This window comes from Hemiscyllium ocellatum, chromosome 7 (assembly GCF_020745735.1).
Source record: "Hemiscyllium ocellatum isolate sHemOce1 chromosome 7, sHemOce1.pat.X.cur, whole genome shotgun sequence".
Lineage (NCBI taxonomy): Eukaryota > Metazoa > Chordata > Chondrichthyes > Orectolobiformes > Hemiscylliidae > Hemiscyllium > Hemiscyllium ocellatum.
Window position 1 is genome coordinate 89,306,328 of NC_083407.1, and position 20,113 is coordinate 89,326,440.

The 20,113-nt window shown below is 43.0% G+C and overlaps 1 protein-coding gene across 1 annotated transcript; it reads right to left on the bottom strand.

The window, feature by feature from the left end:
• Positions 1-2,594: 2,594 nt before the first annotated feature.
• Positions 2,595-6,236, bottom strand: LOC132817638 (gamma-crystallin S-1-like). Its single transcript, XM_060828138.1, has 3 exons — positions 6,228-6,236; positions 5,897-6,139; positions 2,595-2,870 (listed from the first exon to the last, which is right to left on the bottom strand). Exons 1-3 carry the CDS (start codon positions 6,234-6,236, stop codon positions 2,595-2,597), a joined length of 528 nt encoding a protein of 175 aa, XP_060684121.1.
• Between the last annotated feature and the right edge of the window lie 13,877 nt (positions 6,237-20,113).

Here is a 20,113-nt window from a genome sequence, read left to right on the forward strand (position 1 = left end):
AACTTTGAGATGGATAAATGAATGAATTTTTTTATTTTCATCCATATAGAACCATCTGTGTTTGTTCACTGGAAATTTAGTTAATTATTATTCATGTTTTATTTAGCATAGTAGCATATCGAAAATGAAATTCTACAAATAACGTCTCATTATTCAGAAAAACAATTTCATCAAATCTCAAAGCACAGTAGTTAGGTATGCATCTGTGAAATACAAGATGTCCAAATAGCTCCCCAATGCAACACCCTAACTGAGCAGTAAGCACTGATGATTTGGTTTCAGTTGATCATCCATTAAGCAAATTCAATAACATCCTAATCTATATCAAGCATGAGCAATAGTTGCTAAGCCAGTATAATTGCAGGGTGTTATAGGTGAACAAGCAGCTAGTGGTCATTGCTGAAGTTCCAGATTGAAATTCTATCAGGATAACTTCTGTCACAATATTCACAACTTTCAACAAATATGTAGCACTGATTTCATATTTCCAGCAACACCAGAAGAGATCATTAATTAGTGTTGTTCCTTAGATAAACAGCTCTGGTGTTAATACTTTTGGAGATATGATTAAGCTAATGGGGTTTGAATTTTTGTGTTTGATATCAACTGAGGGCCATCATTAGAAAGAAAGTTAGCAAAATAATTGTCCAGGAGCTAGAAAATCAGGCTGTAAAAAATGAGGTCTGCAGATGCTGGAGATCACAGCTGCAAATGTGTTGCTGGTCAAAGCACAGCAGGCCAGGCAGCATCTCAGGAATAGAGAATTCGACGTTTCGAGCATAAGCCCTATGCTCGAAACGTCGAATTCTCTATTCCTGAGATGCTGCCTGGCCTGTTGTGCTTTGACCAGCAACACATTTGCAGCTAGAAAATCAGGCTGCCTAGTAGAGACACTGAACATGATAAATTAATCAGTTCAGCAAATGTCTCAAGATAAGATGAACCTGAAAGGAGCAATTTTCATAAGCATTGTTTCAAGCACTGCTGCTAATATTAGGTACAGCCACTTAAAATTGTTGATTAATTGAGAATTAACTTCTGCATAATTGTACTATGGAATGTGAGGTGAGCAGATTGTGCCATTTTATATAGAACCAAAAGTTCTGTTATTTGATGACCTTGGATTTGGGGATGTTGCCGACAATAAAGTTGAGGCTCAATGCAGTGCAATTCAGCTAATCCCAATACTGAGTCTGATATCCTCAACTGGATGCAACGCTTAAACTTTGCAGCTCTACAGTCGCTTCTGCTATAATCCGGTCGTTCTGTTACTGTGTAACCCTGCGTTATAAGAAAATCGTGTAATAGCAACACCATTTTATTTAAGGGGGCTGGAATCACAATATAGCCAATACAGGTAAGTAAAATTCGTATTCTACAGAAAATGGTCAAAATTCCTCTATCGTGTTGTAGCCAATTTGTGTTGAAGCAATGCGTGTTAGAGCAGACTCAACTGTTTATAGAGTCATAGACAGTGGCACAGTGAGCATGACCTTAATCTCTACAACCAGCTGATGAAGGAGTGGCCTCATCCTTCCAAATAAACCTGTTAGACTATCACCTGGTGTTGTGTGATTTTTAATGAGAGACATTGAGTCATAGAGATGTACGGCATGGAACAGATCTTTCCGTATGCTCATCTATGCTGACCAGATATCCTAAACTAATCTAATCCTGTGTATGCCAGCACTTGGCCCATATTCCTCAATTTCTTCCTATTCATATACTCAATCAGATGTCTTTTAATGTTGTAATTTAAGATAGAACCTGTTCTAGAAAATAACCTTTAAAAGTTGAAATTTCAAAGGTATCCTATGGTTGCCTGATCATTTCTATGTGTGGAGAATAGAAACTTAAATTGTATCTATAGAAATATATAGATGAGCTTCTGAGGTAAGGTGTTACCTAACTGTGACTTCAGTAGTCATATGATAGGACTGTGCTACAAGGTTGGGATTATACAGCTCAGAGAATAGAGTTCTGCAACGTTATTGTTTATTGAGAAATATTGTTTAAAAGCAGCCCAGAAGTCTGATCTGAGCTTGTGGAAGGTACAGAAGACATCATACTATAATAGTGTCCTGCTCCTACATCAGGAAATATTCTTCTCTCATATTTCTAATACCCTATGACAAGACAAGAAAAGCTGGGTATGCAAATAACCGGTCTTTTCCTAATCTCGAGCTTCTAAGGATTGTCTAGCTAGCACAATATCTTGTTTGGTGTGGATTTTCATTTTTACCATTACAACCGTGACCTTTCAACTAATTTTATTCTACTTGTCCATTAATCTACAGAAGTGATGTGGAATCGAAACAGTCAACATTCTTTAAGAGTAAACATCATAAATTAAACTGGTCTACACTATCTTTTGTAAAATTAAAGCATTATTTGCCAATGTTTTTTGATTAGAATTGCTTTGTAGATAATTCGTTAAAGTCAATTGTAGAGGAGGAGATGTCCATTAATGTTGTAATCTTTTCACAAGAATCCAAGTGTCAAAGTCAATACAATTGTTGATGATCAAATAGAAGCTATTTTATTGAGGTTTGGAAGTGATTTAAACAGAGAAAATCAAATGTTTCTGTGACAATTTAGAAATCTCTCATGCGCCTGAAAGATCCAACAGTTGCGTTGTAGCCTCCCCAGTCACTGTATCTCCTGTATTCACCGGGTCTCATGAAGTACTGTCGCCCTCTGTAGTTGGGATGTTCATAGAAGGTCCAGTAACCGTCCATCACATGGCAGGAGTGGATGTCACGGTAACGGAAACGATCGTAGACAGATGGACAGTCATCCATGAATTCCATCATCTGTCCTCCAAAGTCAGGCCTCTCATAAATCCTCATTCTGTAGGAGCCTCCTCGGTACTGCAATAGAAAGAGGATCAGGTTGCCATTTTCTTCAAATTTGTAGTCAACTCCTATTCTAGAATGACAACAAATCCTAGAAGCAAGAGATTCTGATCCAAATACTTTCAACCAAGGAGGAGCTGAGAATGCAAATATTTTAAATTAGTTTTTGGCTAATTTTAGAGGATTTAATAGAGTTATTTCCTTAAAATCTATGTAGTTGGATGCTTTTCTCATTGTGAACGTGATCCTTCAGAATTCACGTAGGGGAATGTAAAACATAATCACAAAACTACAGACCACAAACATAAGTTTCATTCACTTATGTTCTGCCCAAAGACAGCTGTGTGACTTTCTGTGACACAGATTGTGGAGACATTTGCAAGTTTATCTCACCTGAAGTAATAATTAAACACTGTACTAGCCATTGAGACAACTGAACTAACCAGCCACTAGCAAAATCAACAGTGAATCAGGATTGACACCTTTACCGAGAGGATGGTTAGAATATGGAAATCATTGCCTTAAGGAATCATTGAGGTGTTAGCATGGATGCATTGAAGAAGATGTTAGATATATGCATGAGGGAGACTGGAACACAAAGATAGGGCGGCACTGTGGCACAGTGGGTAGCACTGTTGCCTCACAGCGCCTGAGACCGGAGTTCAATTCCCGACTCGGGCGACAGACTGTGTGGAGTTTGCACGTTCTCCCAGTGTCTGCGTGGGTTTCCTCCGGGTGCTCCGGTTTCCTCCCACAGTCCAAAGATGTGCAGGTCAGGTGAATTGGCCATGCTAAATTGCCCGTAGTGTTAGGTAAGGGGTAAATGTAGGGGTATGGGTGGGTTGCGCTTCGACGGGTCGGTGTGCACTTGTTGGGCCGAAGGGCCTGTTTCCACACTGTAAGTAATCTAATATATTGATGTTGGTAGATGATGAAGGTCAGGAGTAAGGCTCCTGAGGATTATAAACAGACCATGAGGCTTTTTGGGCTAAATGGCCTGTTTCGAGGCTGTAAATAGCATGAACTCCATATGACATTAGGAGCACTGATTCTAACCAAGCCATCCACATATCAGCAGATGAATGTATTACCTATCTAATAATACAGTCCTTACTTCTGAATGTTTGATCCATATATACCATTAAATTATACTATCGAATAATTTTTTTTTCAGGGTGTGGATCTTGGATCTGTAATGCCATAGGATGTAATACTAAGGAGTCAAATGTTCTTCTGCTCATGTTGGAGACACCTTGATGTTAAGAAGGACATTCACACAGGCATCCCCTCCCAGCATGTGAAGCAGATCAATTACTATTTCCAACTGATGTGACGCTCTGTTTCCACAAAACTCCATTCATCAAGTACACATACCACTCAACAAATATCACATCTTCAGCCGCTAAAGAGCCCAAACCAAAGTTACAAGAGTTAAGCTTCCAATTTACAAGAAAAGCTATTTTGAAATATTTCAACAATTGCAAATCTCTGATTACATAACACTGAGTAAGACAAGGTCACAATAGAAACACAGGCAATTGAATTATACAGATGTTTTCACAATGTGTTAACAATCTCAGCAATGAGCATGGAAGTCAATTTCTAACCCTGTTAGAGTCACAGAGTCATAGAGATGTACAGCACGGAATCAGACCGTTCGGTCCAACCTGTCCATGCCGACCAGATATCCCAACCCACTCTAGTCCCACCTGCCAGCACCCAGCCCATATCCCTTCAAACCCTTCCTATTCATATAACCATCCAAATGCCTTTTAAATGTTGCAATCATACTAGCCTCTACTATTTCCTCTGGCAGCTCATTCCATACACGTACCACCCTCTGCATGAAAAAGTTGCCCTTAGGTCTCTTTTATATCTTTCCCCTCTCATCCGAAACCTATGCCCAGGGAAAAGACCTTGTTTATTTACCCTATCCATCCCCCTCATAATTTTGTAAACCTCTATAAGGTCACCCCTCAGCCTCCAATGCTCCAGGGAAAACAGCCCCAGCCTATTCAACCTCGCTCTATAACTCAAAACCTCCAAACCTGGCAACATCCTTGCAAGTCCTCTCTGAACCCTTCCACATATCACGACATCCTTCTGATAGGAAGGAGACTAGAACTGCACACAATATTCCAACAGTGGCCAAACCAATATTGTACAGCCGCAACATGCATCCTAACTCCTGTACTCAATACTCTGATCAATAAAGGAAAGCATACCAAATGCCTTCTTCACTATCCTATCTACCTGCAATTCCACTTTCAAGGAGCTATGAACCTTCACTCCAAGGTCTCTTTGTTCAGTAACACTCTCTAGGACCTTACCATTAAGTGTCTAAGTCCTGCTAAGATTTGCTTTCCCAAAATACAGCACCTTCCATTTATCTGAATTAAACTCCATCTGCCACTTCTCAGCTCTTCGGCCCATCTGATCAAGCTCCTGTTGTAATCTGAGGTAACCTTCTTCACTGTCCACTACATCTCCAATTTTGGTGTCAGCAGCAAACTTACTAAATCTACCTCTTATGTTCACATCCAAATCATTTATATAAATGACGAAAGGCAGAGGACTTGTGGCACTCCACTGATCAGAGGCCTCCAGTCTGAAAAACAACCCTCCACCACCACCCTCTGTATTCCACCTTTGAGCCAGTTCTGGACGCTCTCAGGATTCCCTCCAACAACTTGCCCACCACCGACGTCAGGCTCATTGGTCTATTGTTCCCTGGCTTGTCCTTACCATCTTTCTTAAATAGTAGCATCACATTAGCCAACCTCCAATCTTCCAGCACCTCACCTGAGTCTATTGATGATACAAATATCTCAGTAAGATTCCTAACAATCACTTCCCCAGCTTCCCACAGAGTTCTAGGGTGCATTATTAGTGTTGAAGATAGAAACCACCCAATTATTAATTACATATAGGTTTAGTGATATACCTAATTAAGAGAACATATACATGCTTGTTCTTGATGTTATTGGGTATTTTCCATGATTATTGGCGCAAGATTCAACAATTACAGAATTATAACTTACCTGTGGGTAGGAGCGACATGACCTGACACAGTCATTGAATCCCATCCAGCGCTGGTAGTCAGGATACTCTCCCCTGGTCAGAACATACTGGTATCCCATGTAATTGGGTTTCTCATACACTACCCACCAGTCACTCTCAACACGGATGGAGTTACAGCGACTGAAGTAAGGGGACAGGTCGGCACAGTCACTGCTGCACTCATAGTGCCGTCCCTGGAAGTTCCTGTCCTCGTAAAAGATGATCTGTGGGAAGGTATATGCTCAATTAATAAACTGTTAACGTAGGAAGTAGCAAAAATGGATTATAATACAATAAATTCAAAATTCTTACCTTTCTCATTTTGAGCCCACAGTTAGCTGAGGAACTGACTGATTGTAGCCCTGGGGAGCCAGTTGATATTTATATGCTGCGGTACATTTACCATTCTAATGATTCAGAACTGAAATTCAGCAAAAGTGCAACAAAACACGTCATACACAATATAAAGAGAACAACTTCAAAGACAAATAAGATGCCATTGATTCTTTCTCTTTGCTGACACATAATTTCATTGTTACTTTACAAAGAAGAACAGTGAACGAGATCATTCCCTGCTTTCTGTGCCCCGGTTCTGCTGAACCTTCGGAACAGTCACAAATCTGAAACAGTTGTGTTTGCAATGTGACAGTGTCACCCCCTGCTGAACTGACTAAAATGGGGACTAAACTATCCATTAAAACCTGGTTCCATGATACATGGTAGAAAATCAGTGTTATATAGCTATATTAGAAATGTATATTGTGTGAATTCTGAAGTCGTAAGAGTTTTATGGAGAAGTGCTCAAAGCATTTTGCAGGATACATCAGAACAAAAAAAAGCTCGAAGCAAGAGTAAACCATTCGGTCCATCAAGCCTGCTCCAATATTCACTATGATCATGGCTGATCATCTATCTCAATGCCATCTTCCCAATTTCGCCCTATATCCCTTAATGCTTTTAAAATCCATATATTCAAAGTAATTATCTTTTTTCCCCTCTCTTGTTACCAAACTGCTGTAAATCCCAGTGCCATACACTTTTCTAGCTCCATCGGTTGAAATTGAAACCCAACTCCATTGCACTTATCTTCCACCCCACCAACCTTCCCATTTGACCAAACAGTCTCCGTTATTTCTACCAGTGTGATGCCAGCAACAAACACATCTTCCCTTCTTTCTGTGGGGTCAATTTCCTTCAAAGCACCCTGGCCCCATTCCTCTATCAGGCCCAACATCCTGTCTCCCTCCCATAGCACTCTTCTGTGCAAGTACATCAAATGTAAAACTTGTGGTGTGTCTTCTCCTTTCCCACCATCCCACACGCATAATGTCCTTCCAGGTTGAACTGAAATTCTCTTTAACAGGGAAATATGCATTCAATATAGACCATGAGACCAACAGAACTAGGAAAGAGAGTGGTCTGATCAGCTTCTCTGCCCACTCTACCATTTAGCCATTCAACGGCTTCATGGCTGACCTGACATTCCTCACACCAACTTCCTTGTGTTTCCCCATTGCCTTTAATTCCCCTAATGATCATGAATCTATCTCAGTCTTAAATATACACAAGCACTCTGCCGCACAGCTTTCTGTGGCAAGGAATTCCAAATACTCACACCTTTGAGAGAAGAAATTCTTCCTCATCTCAGTCTTAAATTGACCCCTGTTCAATATGAGATTTCACCCTCTGGTCCTAGATCCTCTCACCATTTACCCTGTCAAGCCCCTCAAGAATTCAATATGTCTCAATGAGATCACTATTCATTCTTCTAAATTCCGCAGAGTAGAGTTGTAACCTGTTTCGCCTTTGCTCATTAGAAATCCTTCTACACCATGGATTATCGTGGTTTACATTCTCTGAATTGCCTGCAACAAAATAATAATATCTTTCCTCAAATTAGGGGATCAAAACTGCTCTAAGTACACCAGATGGTCTTACAACTGCAGTATGACCTCCCTATTCTTATACTTCAACTCCCTTGAAGTAATGGCCAACATTTTAATAGCCTTTCTGCCTACCTCTTGCCCCTGTGTGCTAGCTTTCTGGGTTTCATGCACATGTATCCCCAAGTGCCTTTGCCTTGCAATATTCTGCAGGTTTTCTCCATTTAAACAATATCTTGTTACTTTGCTCTTCCTTCCAAGATGAACAATTTCATATTTTCCCACATTATATACCATTTGTAAACTTTTTTAGTCCAGTTACTTAAAATATCAATATCTATCAATGAACTGTTTATATCCCTCTTGAAGACAGCCTTTCCATCTATTTTCCTGTCATCTGTGAAGATGATTTGATTTGATTTGATTTGATTTATTATTGTCACAATGTATCAAGATATAGTGAAAAGTAAAGAGTAATAGAACAAAATGCAGAATACAGTGTTAAAGCTGCAGAGAATGTGCACAGAGAGGTCAACTTTAATATATGAAAGGTCCATTCAAAAGTTTGACAGACAGCAAGGAAGAAACTGTTTTTGAATCTGTTGCAATGTGTTTTCAAATGTTTGTGTCTTCTGCTTGACAGAAGAGGGTGCAATAGAGTAGAACCAGGGTGGGCGGGATCTTTGATTATATTGGCTGCTTTCCCAAGGCAGCAGGACGTGTAGACAGAGTCAGTGGATGGAAGACAGGTTTGCATGATATAGACTGGGTCATGTTCACGCCTACCTATAATTTCTTGTGGTCTTGGGCAGAGCAGTTGCCATTCCAAACTGTGATGCATTGGAAAGGATACTTTCTATTGTGCATCTGTGAAAAACGGTTCGAGCCAATTGTGGCCGATTTGGAATTGCTTCTTCCTGCAAGACATTAATATATGTGGGCGGCACGGTGGCACAGTGGTTAGCACTGCTGCCTCACAGCGCCTGAGATTCGGGTTCAATTCCCGACTCAGGCGACAGACTGTGTGGAGTTTGCACGTTCTCCCCGTGTCTGCGTGCGTTTCCTCCGGGTGCTCCGGTTTCCTCCCACAGTCCTAAAGATGTGCGTGTCAGGTGAATTGGCCATGCTAAATTGCCCATAGTGTTAGGTAATGGGGTAAATGTAGGGGTATGGGTGGGTTGTGCTTCGGCGGGTCGGTGTGGACTTGTTGGGCCGAAGGGCCTGTTTCCACACTGTAAGTCTAATCTAAAAAAAGTATATATATTATAACGGTTGTCGTCCCAGCACTTATCCTTGTGCAACCCTACTGGTCACATATCACTGGCCTGATAAAGAGCTCCTTATCCCCAACTTTCTGTTTCTTGCATATTCTCCATCCATGCTAAATAACTACCTTGATTTCTGACTGAACCTTTTGTGAGGTACCTTATCTTCTGAATGTCTAAATATGATGCATCTACTGGTTTCCATCTGTCCATTCTTGAGACTTCCTTGAAAAGCTCTAATACAGTACTCAAAGACAATTTCTTTCATACTGTGGAAAAGGATATGGAAGATATAGACTGTAGGGAAATAGATGGTGACATCTTGCAAAATGTCTAGATTACAGAGGAGGAAATGCTGGATGTCTTGAAATGGTTGAAGGTGAATAAATCCCCAGGACCTGATTAGGTGTACCTGAGAACTCTGTGGGAACCTAGAGAAGTGATTGCTGGGCCTCTTGCTGAGATATTTGTATCATCGATAGTCACAGGTGAGGTGCTGGAAGACTGGAGGTTGGCAAACGTGGTGCCACTTTTTAAGAAGGGTAGTAAGGACAAGCCAGGGAACTATAGACCAGTGAGCCTGACCTCGGTGGTGGGCAAGTTGTTGGAGGGAATCCTGAGGGACAGGATGTACATATATTTCGAAAGACAAGGACTGATTCGGGATAGTCAACATGGCTTTGTGCGTGGGAAATCATGTCTCACAAACTTGATTGAGTTTTTTAATGAAGTAACAAAGAAGATTGATGAGGGCAGAGCAGTAGATGTGATATATATGGACTTCAGTAAGGCATTTGACAAGGTTCCCCATGGAAGACTGATTAGCAAGGTTAGATATCACGGAATACAGGGAGAACTAGCCATTTGGATACAGAACTGCCTCAAAGGTAGAAGACAGAGTGTGGTGGTGGAGGATTGTTTTTCAGACTGGAGGCCTGTGACCATTGGAGTGCCACAAGGATCGGTGCTGGGCCCTCTACTTTTTGTCATTTACATAAATGATTTGGATGCGAGCATAAGAGGTACAGTTAGTAAGTTTGCAGATAACACCAAAATTGGAGGTGTAGTGGACACCGAAGAGGGTTACCTTAGATTACAATGATTTGGAGATGCCGGTGTTGGACTGGGGTGTACAAAGTTAAAAATCGCACAACACCAGGTTATAGTCCAACAAGTTTAATTGGAAGCACACTAGCTTTCGGAGCGACGCTCCTTCATCAGGGGACTATCTGTGTGATTTTTAACTCAGATTACAACAAGATCTTGACCAGATGGACCAATGGGCTGAGAAGTGGCAGATGGAGTTTAATTCAGATAAATGCGAGGTGCTGCATTTTGGGAAAGCAAATCTTAGCAGGACTCATACACTTAATGGTAAGGTCCTCGGGAGTGTTGCTGAACAAAGAGACCTTGGAGTGCAGGTTCATAGCTCCTTGAAAGTGGAGTCACAGGTAGATAGAATAGTGAAGAAGGCATTTGGTATGTTTTCCTTTATTGGTCAGAGTATTGAATATAGGAGTTGGGAGGTCATGTTGAGGCTGTACAGGATATTGGTTAGGCCACTATTGGAATATTATGTGCAATTCTGGTCTCCTTCCTATCGGAAAGATGTTGTGAAACTTGAAAGGTTTCAGAAAAGATTTACAAGGATGTTGCCAGGGTTGGAGGATCTGAGCTATGGGGAGAGGCTGGGGCTGTTTTCCCTGGAGCGTCAGAGGCTGAGGGATGACCTTATAGAGGTTTACAAAATTGTGAGGGACATGGATAGGATAAATAGGCAAAGTCTTTTTCCTGGGGTTGGGGAGTCCAGAACTAGAGGGCCTAGATTTAGGGTGAGAGGGGAAAGATATAAAAGAGACTTAAGGGGCAATGTTTTCATGCAGAGGGTTGTACGTGTTTGGAATGAACTGTCAGAGGATGTGGTGGAGGTGGTACAATTGCAGCATTTAAGAGGCATTTGGATGGGTATATGAATAGGAAGGGTTTGGAGGGATATGGCCCGAGTGCTGCCAGGTGGGACTAGATTGGGTTGGGATATCTGGTCGGCATGGACGGGTTGGACCGAAGGGTCTGTTTCTATGCTGTACATCTCTATGACTCTATGACTCTAAGCCATGTGGACTTTGCTTGATTAGATTATGATTGTCCAAATGTTCTGCAAATGCTTCCTTAATAACTGGTCAATATCTACTGTCTGTCAGACATTCTCTTCTGTATGCTTGAGAACAAATACTGATTGGCTGATCACTTCGCAGAACATTTCACTTATGAGCTCCTGCTGTTTTTCCTTCTCTGCCCCTCTCCCACACTGATTTCTCTGTTGTGACATCCTACACTGTTCTAATTAAACTCAATGTAAATTTAAGAGGCGTCACCTCAGCTTTCAAATATAGGCACTGTACCAACTCCCAGACTCAACATTGTGCGCAACAAATTCAGTAAATCTTTAGCCCTTTCCACTGGGCAGTGCCTCGTGCTCCCACGAGGAGGTTGAACAGTTCATCAACTTTACTAACACCTTCCATCCCGACCTGAAATTCACCTGGACTGTCTCAGACTCCTCCCTCCCCTTCCTAGACCTTTCCATTTCTATCTCGGGCGACCGACTCAACACAGACATCTATTATAAACCGACTGACTCCCACAGCTACCTGGACTACACCTCCTCCCACCCTGCCCCCTGTAAAAACGCCATCCCATATTCCCAATTCCTTCGTCTCCGCCGCATCTGCTCCCAGGAGGACCAATTCCAACACCGCACAGCCCAGATGGCCTCCTTCTTCAAGGACCGCAGATTCCCCCCAGACGTGATCGACGATGCCCTCCACCGCATCTCCTCCACTTCCCGCTCCTCCGCCCTTGAGCCCCGCTCCTCCAACCGCCACCAAGACAGAACCCCACTGGTTCTCACCTACCACCCCACCAACCTCCGCATACAACGTATCATCCGCCGCCATTTCCGCCTCCTCCAAACGGACCCCACCACCAAGGATATATTTCCCTCCCCTCCCCTATCAGCGTTCCGCAAGGACCACTCCCTTCGTGACTCCCTCGTCAGATCCACACCCCGCAACAACCCAACCTCCACCCCCGGCACCTTCCCCTGCAACCGCAGGAAATGTAAAACTTGCGCCCACACCTCCACACTCACTTCCCTCCAAGGCCCCAAGGGATCCTTCCATATCCGCCACAAGTTCACCTGTACCTCCACACACATCATCTATTGCATCCGCTGCACCCGATGTGGCCTCCTCTATATTGGTGAGACAGGCCGCTTACTTGCGGAACGCTTCAGAGAACACCTCCGGGCCGCCCGAACCAACCAACCCAATCACCCCGTGGCTCAACACTTTAACTCTCCCTCCCACTCCACCGAGGACATGCAGGTCCTTGGACTCCTCCACCGGCAGAACACAACTACACGACGGCTGGAGGAGGAGCGCCTCATCTTCCGCCTGGGAACCCTCCAACCACAAGGTATGAATTCAGATTTCTCCAGTTTCCTCATTTCCCCTCCCCCCACCTTGTCTCAGTCGGTTCCCTCAACTCAGCACCGCCCTCCTAACCTGCAATCCTCTTCCTGACCTCTCCGCCCCCACCCCACTCCGACCTATCACCCTCACCTTGACCTCCTTCCACCTATCCCACCTCCATCGCCCCTCCCCCTAGTCCCTCCTCCCTACCTTTTATCTTAGCCTGCTCGGCTCTCTCTCTCTTATTCCTGATGAAGGGCTTATGCTCGAAACGTCGAATTCTCTATTCCTGAGATGCTGCCTAACCTGCTGTGCTTTGACCAGCAACACATTTGCAGCTGTGATCTCCAGCATCTGCAAACCTCATTTTTTACTAGTGGTTGTTAGTGCTGAGTTGACTTTTCATTTGCATCTGCTCTGGACAATTTGGGCAGAATCAGATGAACTGGAAGAGTCTGTCTCTTATGTGGATTAAAGCTGTGGAATATAAGGAAGTGCAGTGAACCCCTGTACCAAGAGTGAGAGCAAAAATCCAAACATTCCAGCCAAGGGACAAAGGATTGCTCAGAGTAAGTTCAGTAACCAAAGTGGAGCTGAACTTTCCAAACTGGAGTCAACAAGAGAAATGGTCCTTAAGAACTGCTTGAAACAACCAGGCATTTCCTGTCTAACTAGATTACTTAACTAGCTTGCAGTTCTAAGCTTCCATTTCAGAGTATTGCTCTTAAATTAAAATTTTACTTCAGCAAACCTTAACAGAAATTTCTATGTGTCCCAAATTCTCTCACAATCAGGGATCACTTCCTCTCCATGTGTCATTTTACTCTGTGCAATTTTAAAATGTTAACTTTTATAGCTTACTAATGACTCATTCCCCCAAGATGCAAATCTAATTCTGCTCCCTGGTACAAAAGTTAAATCCTATTCAAGGAAACTACCTTACAACTAATTGACAGATATCTGCTTATCAGAGAAATTTGCCCAGTGGAGACCACCCAAACCAGGTCAGGTGAAATTGACATGCTGTTTATTACAAGCGATATGGCTGGAAGAGAAATTGACGAGGCTGACACAGAACTGACAATCTGTACAGGTAGATCAGCTAGAGCTGGGGAAGATGCCAGTTTTTGGAATAATCCTGTACAATGAGGCTAATTAGAAATGTGTAAAATACAATGTATCTGGAATGAATCTGGAAATGGAGTAATCTAGTGACAATGATGTTAATCGGAAAGCAGTAATCGGAGGAAGGTCCTAATTCTCTGCACAAAGCAACATCCTGACAGTACCGAGGGGTTCGGAGCTTCCATTTCTCTTCTCAGGTAGGTGCTAATGTCTATTCTGAAGTGGTGAGCTGCTCCCATTGTCCTGTCCTGGGAGCAATGCTCTTGGCTGGTGCCTCTCTGTCTGACCTGTTCTTTGTGTGGATTGCTGGGTTGTGAAACTGCCCTCTGGGCTTTGGGACAGCTGTGGTACTCTATCATTGTTAGTAGGAGCTTGAAGTGCATTCTTTTGTCTGCCAGTGCTGTCTAGTTTCACTTGTCAGCCTGCTTGGTCCCTGGCTGAGGCATTTGGGTTGTTTTGGTACAGTTTGGCCAATTTTGGTTTTGTGAGCCTATTGTGGGGTGGGTTGGCAGGGTGGCAGATCTTTTCCCACACTGCTACTGTTGGGCAGTTGCTGGCTAATTAGGCTAGTTAGTTTAGGCTAGTTAGGCTAGCTAGTGGGTAAGTGGAGTTGAAATGTCCATCAGTCATGACTGAATGGCGGAGTGGACTCGATGAGCTGAATGGCCTTTCTTCCACTCCTATGTCTTATGGTCTTAACTAGCATCCTGTTTGAAAGTTCCATTTCAGAGTTTGACTTTTAATCTATCTTTCAACTTGAGAAAAACTTACCAATAATTTCCATGTGAACCAAATTCTCAACACCACAATATATATGTTTTATAAAATTTAACAGATAAAATTCTCGGATAAAATATTTGGGAGAGAGAATAAAAGAGGAAGTATGATGGGACCAATCTTTTAAGACCATTTACTTATCATTGACAGTCAGAATCTCCATTTCAGTAAGAAAGAATTTCAGTCTGAAATTCCAGTATTGCAAGCAATGCTTTTTTAATTTGATTTGATTTATTGTTGTCACATGTTCCTAGATACAGTGAAAGTATTGTTTTGCAGGTACTACAGGCAGATCATAACATACAACGATCAGAGGCGATAGAACAGAGCGAGGAATAAAAAGTTACAGCTGCAAGGAAGGTGCGCAAAAAGCAAGATCAATGTTGGTTTGCAATTTGAGAGTAAAAAGTGAGGTCTGCAGATGCTGGAGATCACAGTTGAAAATGTGTTGCTGGTTAAAGCACAGCAGGTCAGGCAGCATCCAAGGAATAGGAAATTCGATGTTTCGGGCATAAGCCCTTCATCAATTTGAGAGGCCGGGGGAGAAACTGTTTTTGAACCTGTTTGTACGTGTATCTTATGCCTGACAAGAGGTTGGTAGAGATTATAATCAGGGTGCTACAGGTCTTTGATGATGTTGGCTGCCTTTCTGAGGCACAGAGAAGTGCTGATTGAGTCAGTGAATGGGAGGTTGACTTGCATGTTGGGCTGTGTTCACAACTCTCTGTACTTTCTTATAGTCCTGGGCAGAGCAGTTGCTGTACTAAGCTATGTGTTGCATCCAGAGAGAATGCTTTCTAAGATGCATCTGTAAATATTGGTGAGAATCCTTATGGACGCGCCAAATTTCCTTAGCCTCCTGAGGAGGAAGAGGCCTTGTTGTGTCTTCTTGACCATCATAACTACATGGGTGGTTCATGGCAAATTATTGGTGATCATCACTCATAGGAGCTCGACACTCTGAACCATCCTCACCTCAGCACCATTAATGTAGATAAGGGCATGCCTTACTTCTTGCTTCCTGAAGTCGATGGTCAGTTCTTTAGTTTTGCTGATGTTGAGGGAGAGATTGTTATCTTCACACCATGCCACCAAGCACTCTATCTCTTTCTTGTATTCCATCCCCTCATTGTTTGATATCCAGCTACAATGGTGGGGTTATCAGTGAACTTAAAGCCATGAGTGTACAGGGAGTATTGTAGGATGCTGAGTATACATCCTTGCAGGTCACTAGTGTTGAGGATTATTGTGGAGAAGATTCTGTTTCTATCCTCACTGAATACGGTCTGTGGGTCAGGAAGTCAAGGATCCAGTTGCAGAGGGCAGAGCAGAGACCAGGAGATGAGTTTGGTTGCGATTATTGTGTTAAAGGTGGAGGTGTAGTTGATAAGTAGAAGCCTGATGTAGGTGATCTTATTGTCCAGATTTTCCACGAATGAGTGTAGGGCCAGAGAGATGGCATCTGCTGTGGATTTGTTGTCTCATTTGGGAAATTACAGGGGATTGAGGCAGGCAGGGAGGCTGGAGTTGGTGTGAGTCATGACTAACCTCTCAAGATACTTCACGATTACGGAGGGCAGAACCACTGGATGGTAGTCATTGAGCCACGTGACATGTATTTTCTTTGGTACCAGGATAATGGTAGCATTCTTGAAGCAGGTGAGGACTTCAGGTTGTAGCAAGGACAGGTTAAAGATGTCAGCAAATACTCCCACCAGCTTGTTCGCAATGGGTCTGAGTGCATGGCTGGAGTCTCCATCTGGAGCAGTCCCTTTCCTTGGGCTTACTCTCAAGAAGGCTGATCTGATGTCTACAGCGGTGACTGAGGGAATAGGTGCATTGGAGGCTATTGGGGCAGGTGACAAAGACAAACAAGTCTTTGTCATTTTATTTCTACTTCCAAACCATTAGCCAACGCTGTACATCTAAATGTTCAAGCAATGCTTCCTATGATTACTGTATGTTGTTCCAGGTAATGCATATATTCAGTGAAATTTGGAATCTCATTCAGTTGGTGATATCTCAGTCACGGTAATTGCAATGCGGAACACAGCAACCATGGAACACTGGTGATGGTTCATTATAACATTTAAATTAATGGTTGCAATGGATTGGACTCACTGCCAGTGGCAAAACAATTCCACTCATTGCTGAGCTTGAAGAAAGCTACCCAACTTTGGTGATCTTGGTCATCTGAATTTCTTCTTTCCAACAAGTATGACCATAACACCATAAGACATAGGAGCGGAAGTAAGGCCATTCGGTCCATCGAGTCCACTCCGCCATTCAATCATGGCTGATGGGCATTTCAACTCCACTTACCAGCGTTCTCCCCATAGCCCTTAATTCCTGGAGACAACAAGAATCTATCAATCTCGGCCTTGAAGACATTTAGCGTCCTGGCCTCCACTGCACTCCGTGGCAATGAATTCCACAGGCCCACCACCCTCTGGCTGAAGAAATGTCTCCACATTTCTGTTCTGAATTGACCCCCTCTAATTCTAAGGCTGTGTCCATGGGTCCTAGTCTCCCCGCCTAATGGAAACAATTTCCTAGCGTCCACCCTTTCCAAGCCATGTATTATCTTGTACGTCTCTATTAAGTCTCCCCTTAATCTTCTAAACTCCAATGAATATAACCCCAGGATCCTCAGCCGTTCCTCATATGTTAGACCGGTCATCCGCGTGAATCTCCGCTGGACACGTTCCAGTGCCAGTATGTCCTTCCTGAGGTGTGGGGACCAAAACTGACACAGTACTCCAAATGGGGCCTAACCAGAGATTTATAAAGGCTCAGTAGCACATCTCTGCTTTTATATTCCAACCCTCTTGAGATAAGGGACAACATTGCATTCGCTTTCTTAATCACGGACTCAACCTGCATGTTTACCTTTAGAGAATCCTCGACTAGCACTCACAGATCCCTTTGAACTTTGGCTTTACTAATTTTCTCACCATTTAGAAAGTAGTCTATGCTTTTATTCTTTTTGCCAAAGTGCAAGACCTCACACTTGCTCACATTGAGTTCCATCAACCATTTCCTGGACCACTCTCCCAAACTGTCTAGATCCTTCTGTAGCCTCCCCACTTCCTCAGTACTACCTGCCTGTCCACCTAACTTCGTATCATCGGCAAACTTCGCTAGAATGCCCCAGTCCCCTCATCCAAATCATTAATATATAATGCGAACAGCTGTGGCCCCAACACTGAACCCTGCGGGACACCGCTCGTCACCGGCTGCCATTCTGAAAAAGAACCTTTTATCCCAACTCTCTGCCTTCTGTTAGACAGCCAATCCTCAATCCATCCCAGCAGCTCACCTCGAACACCATGGGCCCTCACCTTGCTCAGCAGCCTCCCATGTGGCACCTTATCAAAGGCCTTTTGAAAGTCTAGATAGACCACATCCACTGGGTCTCCTTGGTCTAACCTACTTGTCACCTCTTCAAAGAATTCCAACAGGTTTGTCAGGCATGACCTCCCCTTACTAAATCCATGTTGACTTGTTCTAATCAGACTCTGCTCTTCCAAGAATTTAGAAACCTCATCCTTAATGATGGATTCTAGAATTTTACCAACAACCGAGGTTAAGCTAATTGGCCTATAATTTTCCATCTTTTGTCTTGATCCTTTCTTGAACAAGGGGGTTACAACAGCCATTTTCCAATCATCCAGGACCTTTCCTGACTCCAGTGACTCTTGAAAGATCTCAACCAATGCCTCCGCTATTTCCTCAGCTACCTCTCTCAGAACTCTAGGGTGTATCCCATCGGGGCCAGGAGATTTATCAATTTTAAGACTTTTTAACTTTTCTAGCACTATCTCTTTCATAATGGCAACCATACTCAACTCAGCCCCTTGACTCCCTTTAGTTGTTGGGATATTACTCATGTCTTCCACTGTGAAAACTAATGCAAAGTACATGTTAAGTTCTCCTGCTATTTCCTTATCTCCCATCACTAGGCTTCCTGCATCAGTTTGAAGTGGCCCAATGTCTACTTTTGCCTGTCGTTTGTTTCTTATGTACTGAAAGAAACTTTTACTATCATTTCTAATATTACTGGCTAGCCTACCTTCATATTTGATCCTCTCATTTCTTATTACATTCTTTGTTATCCTCTGTTTGGTTTTGTATCCTTCCCAATCTTCTGATTTCCCACTGTTCTTAGCTACTTTATACGATCTCTCTTTTTCTTTAATACATTTCCTGACTTCCTTTGTCCGCCATGGTTGTCTAATCCCTCCCCGGATAATCTTTCTTTTCTTGGGGATGAACCTCTGTAACAGTGTCCTCAATTATACCCACAAACTCCTGCCATTTTTGTTCTACTGTCTTCCTGGTTAGCCTCTGCTTCCAGTCTATTTTTGTCAGTTCCTCTCTCATGCCCTCATAATTACCTTTATTTAACTGTAACACCATTACATCCGATTTTGCCTTCTCTCTTTCAAACTCCAGACTGAACTCTACCATATTATGATCGCTACTTCCTAAGGGTTCTCTTACTTTAAGATCTTTTATGGAGTCTGGTTCATTGCAAAGCACTAGGTCCAGAATAGCCTGCTCCCTTGTGGGCTCCATGACAAGCTGTTCCAAAAAGCCATCCTTTAAGCATTCCATGAATTCCCTTTCTTTGGATCCACTAGCAACATTATTTACCCAGTCCACCTGCATATTGAAGTCTCCCATGATCAATGTAACCTTGCTTTTCTGACATGCCTTCTCTATTTCCCGGTACATGTTGTGTCCTTGGTCCTGACCACTGTTAGGAGATCTATACACAACTCCAATTATGGTTTTTTTGCCTTTGTGGTTCCTCAATTCCACCCACACAGACTCCACATCATCTGACGCTATGTCATTCAATACCATTGATTTAATTTTGTTCTTAACTAACAAGGCAACCCCACCCCCTCTGCCCACCTCTCTGTCTTTTTGATAAGTTGAAAAACCATGGAGGTTTAACTGCCAGTCCTGACTCCCCTGTAACCAAGTCTCTGTGATGCCTACCACATCATAATCATTCGCTATTATCTGTGCCATTAGTTCATCAGCTTTGTTATGAATGCTACGAGCATTCAGGTAAAGTGCCTTAATGCTAACTTTCTTATCATTAGAGATGTTGGAAGTCATATGATGTCCCAAGTTATCCTTGCTTTTTTCTGCATTCTCAGTCTGCCTCAATTTTAAATCCGCCTGGACACATGCTACCGTGCTGTTTATCTTTCCATTTAATGCCAGACTCCCTGTCACTTTCACTTTCCCTTCCCCCCAACTCAGAAGTTTAAAGTCCTACTGACCACTCTATTTATCCTCTTCGCTAGAACATTGGTACCCGATCGGTTCAGGTGGAGACCGTCCCAACGGTACAGATCCCCCCTGTTCCAAAACTGATGCCAATGCCCCATGAAGTGGAATCCCTCTTTCCCATACCAATCCCTTAGCCACGTGTTTACTTGCCTAATTTTCTTGTCCCTATGCCAATTGGCACGTGACTCGGGCAGTAATCCGGAGATTATGACCCTTGAGGACCTGTGCTTCAATTTCCTGCCTAGTGCTTCGTAATCCCCAAACAGGTCCTCCACCCTAGTCTTACCTATGTTGTTAGTACCAACGTGGACCACAACAACTGGATCCTCCCCCTCCCGTTCCGGCATTAATGATGGGGCAGTATGGTT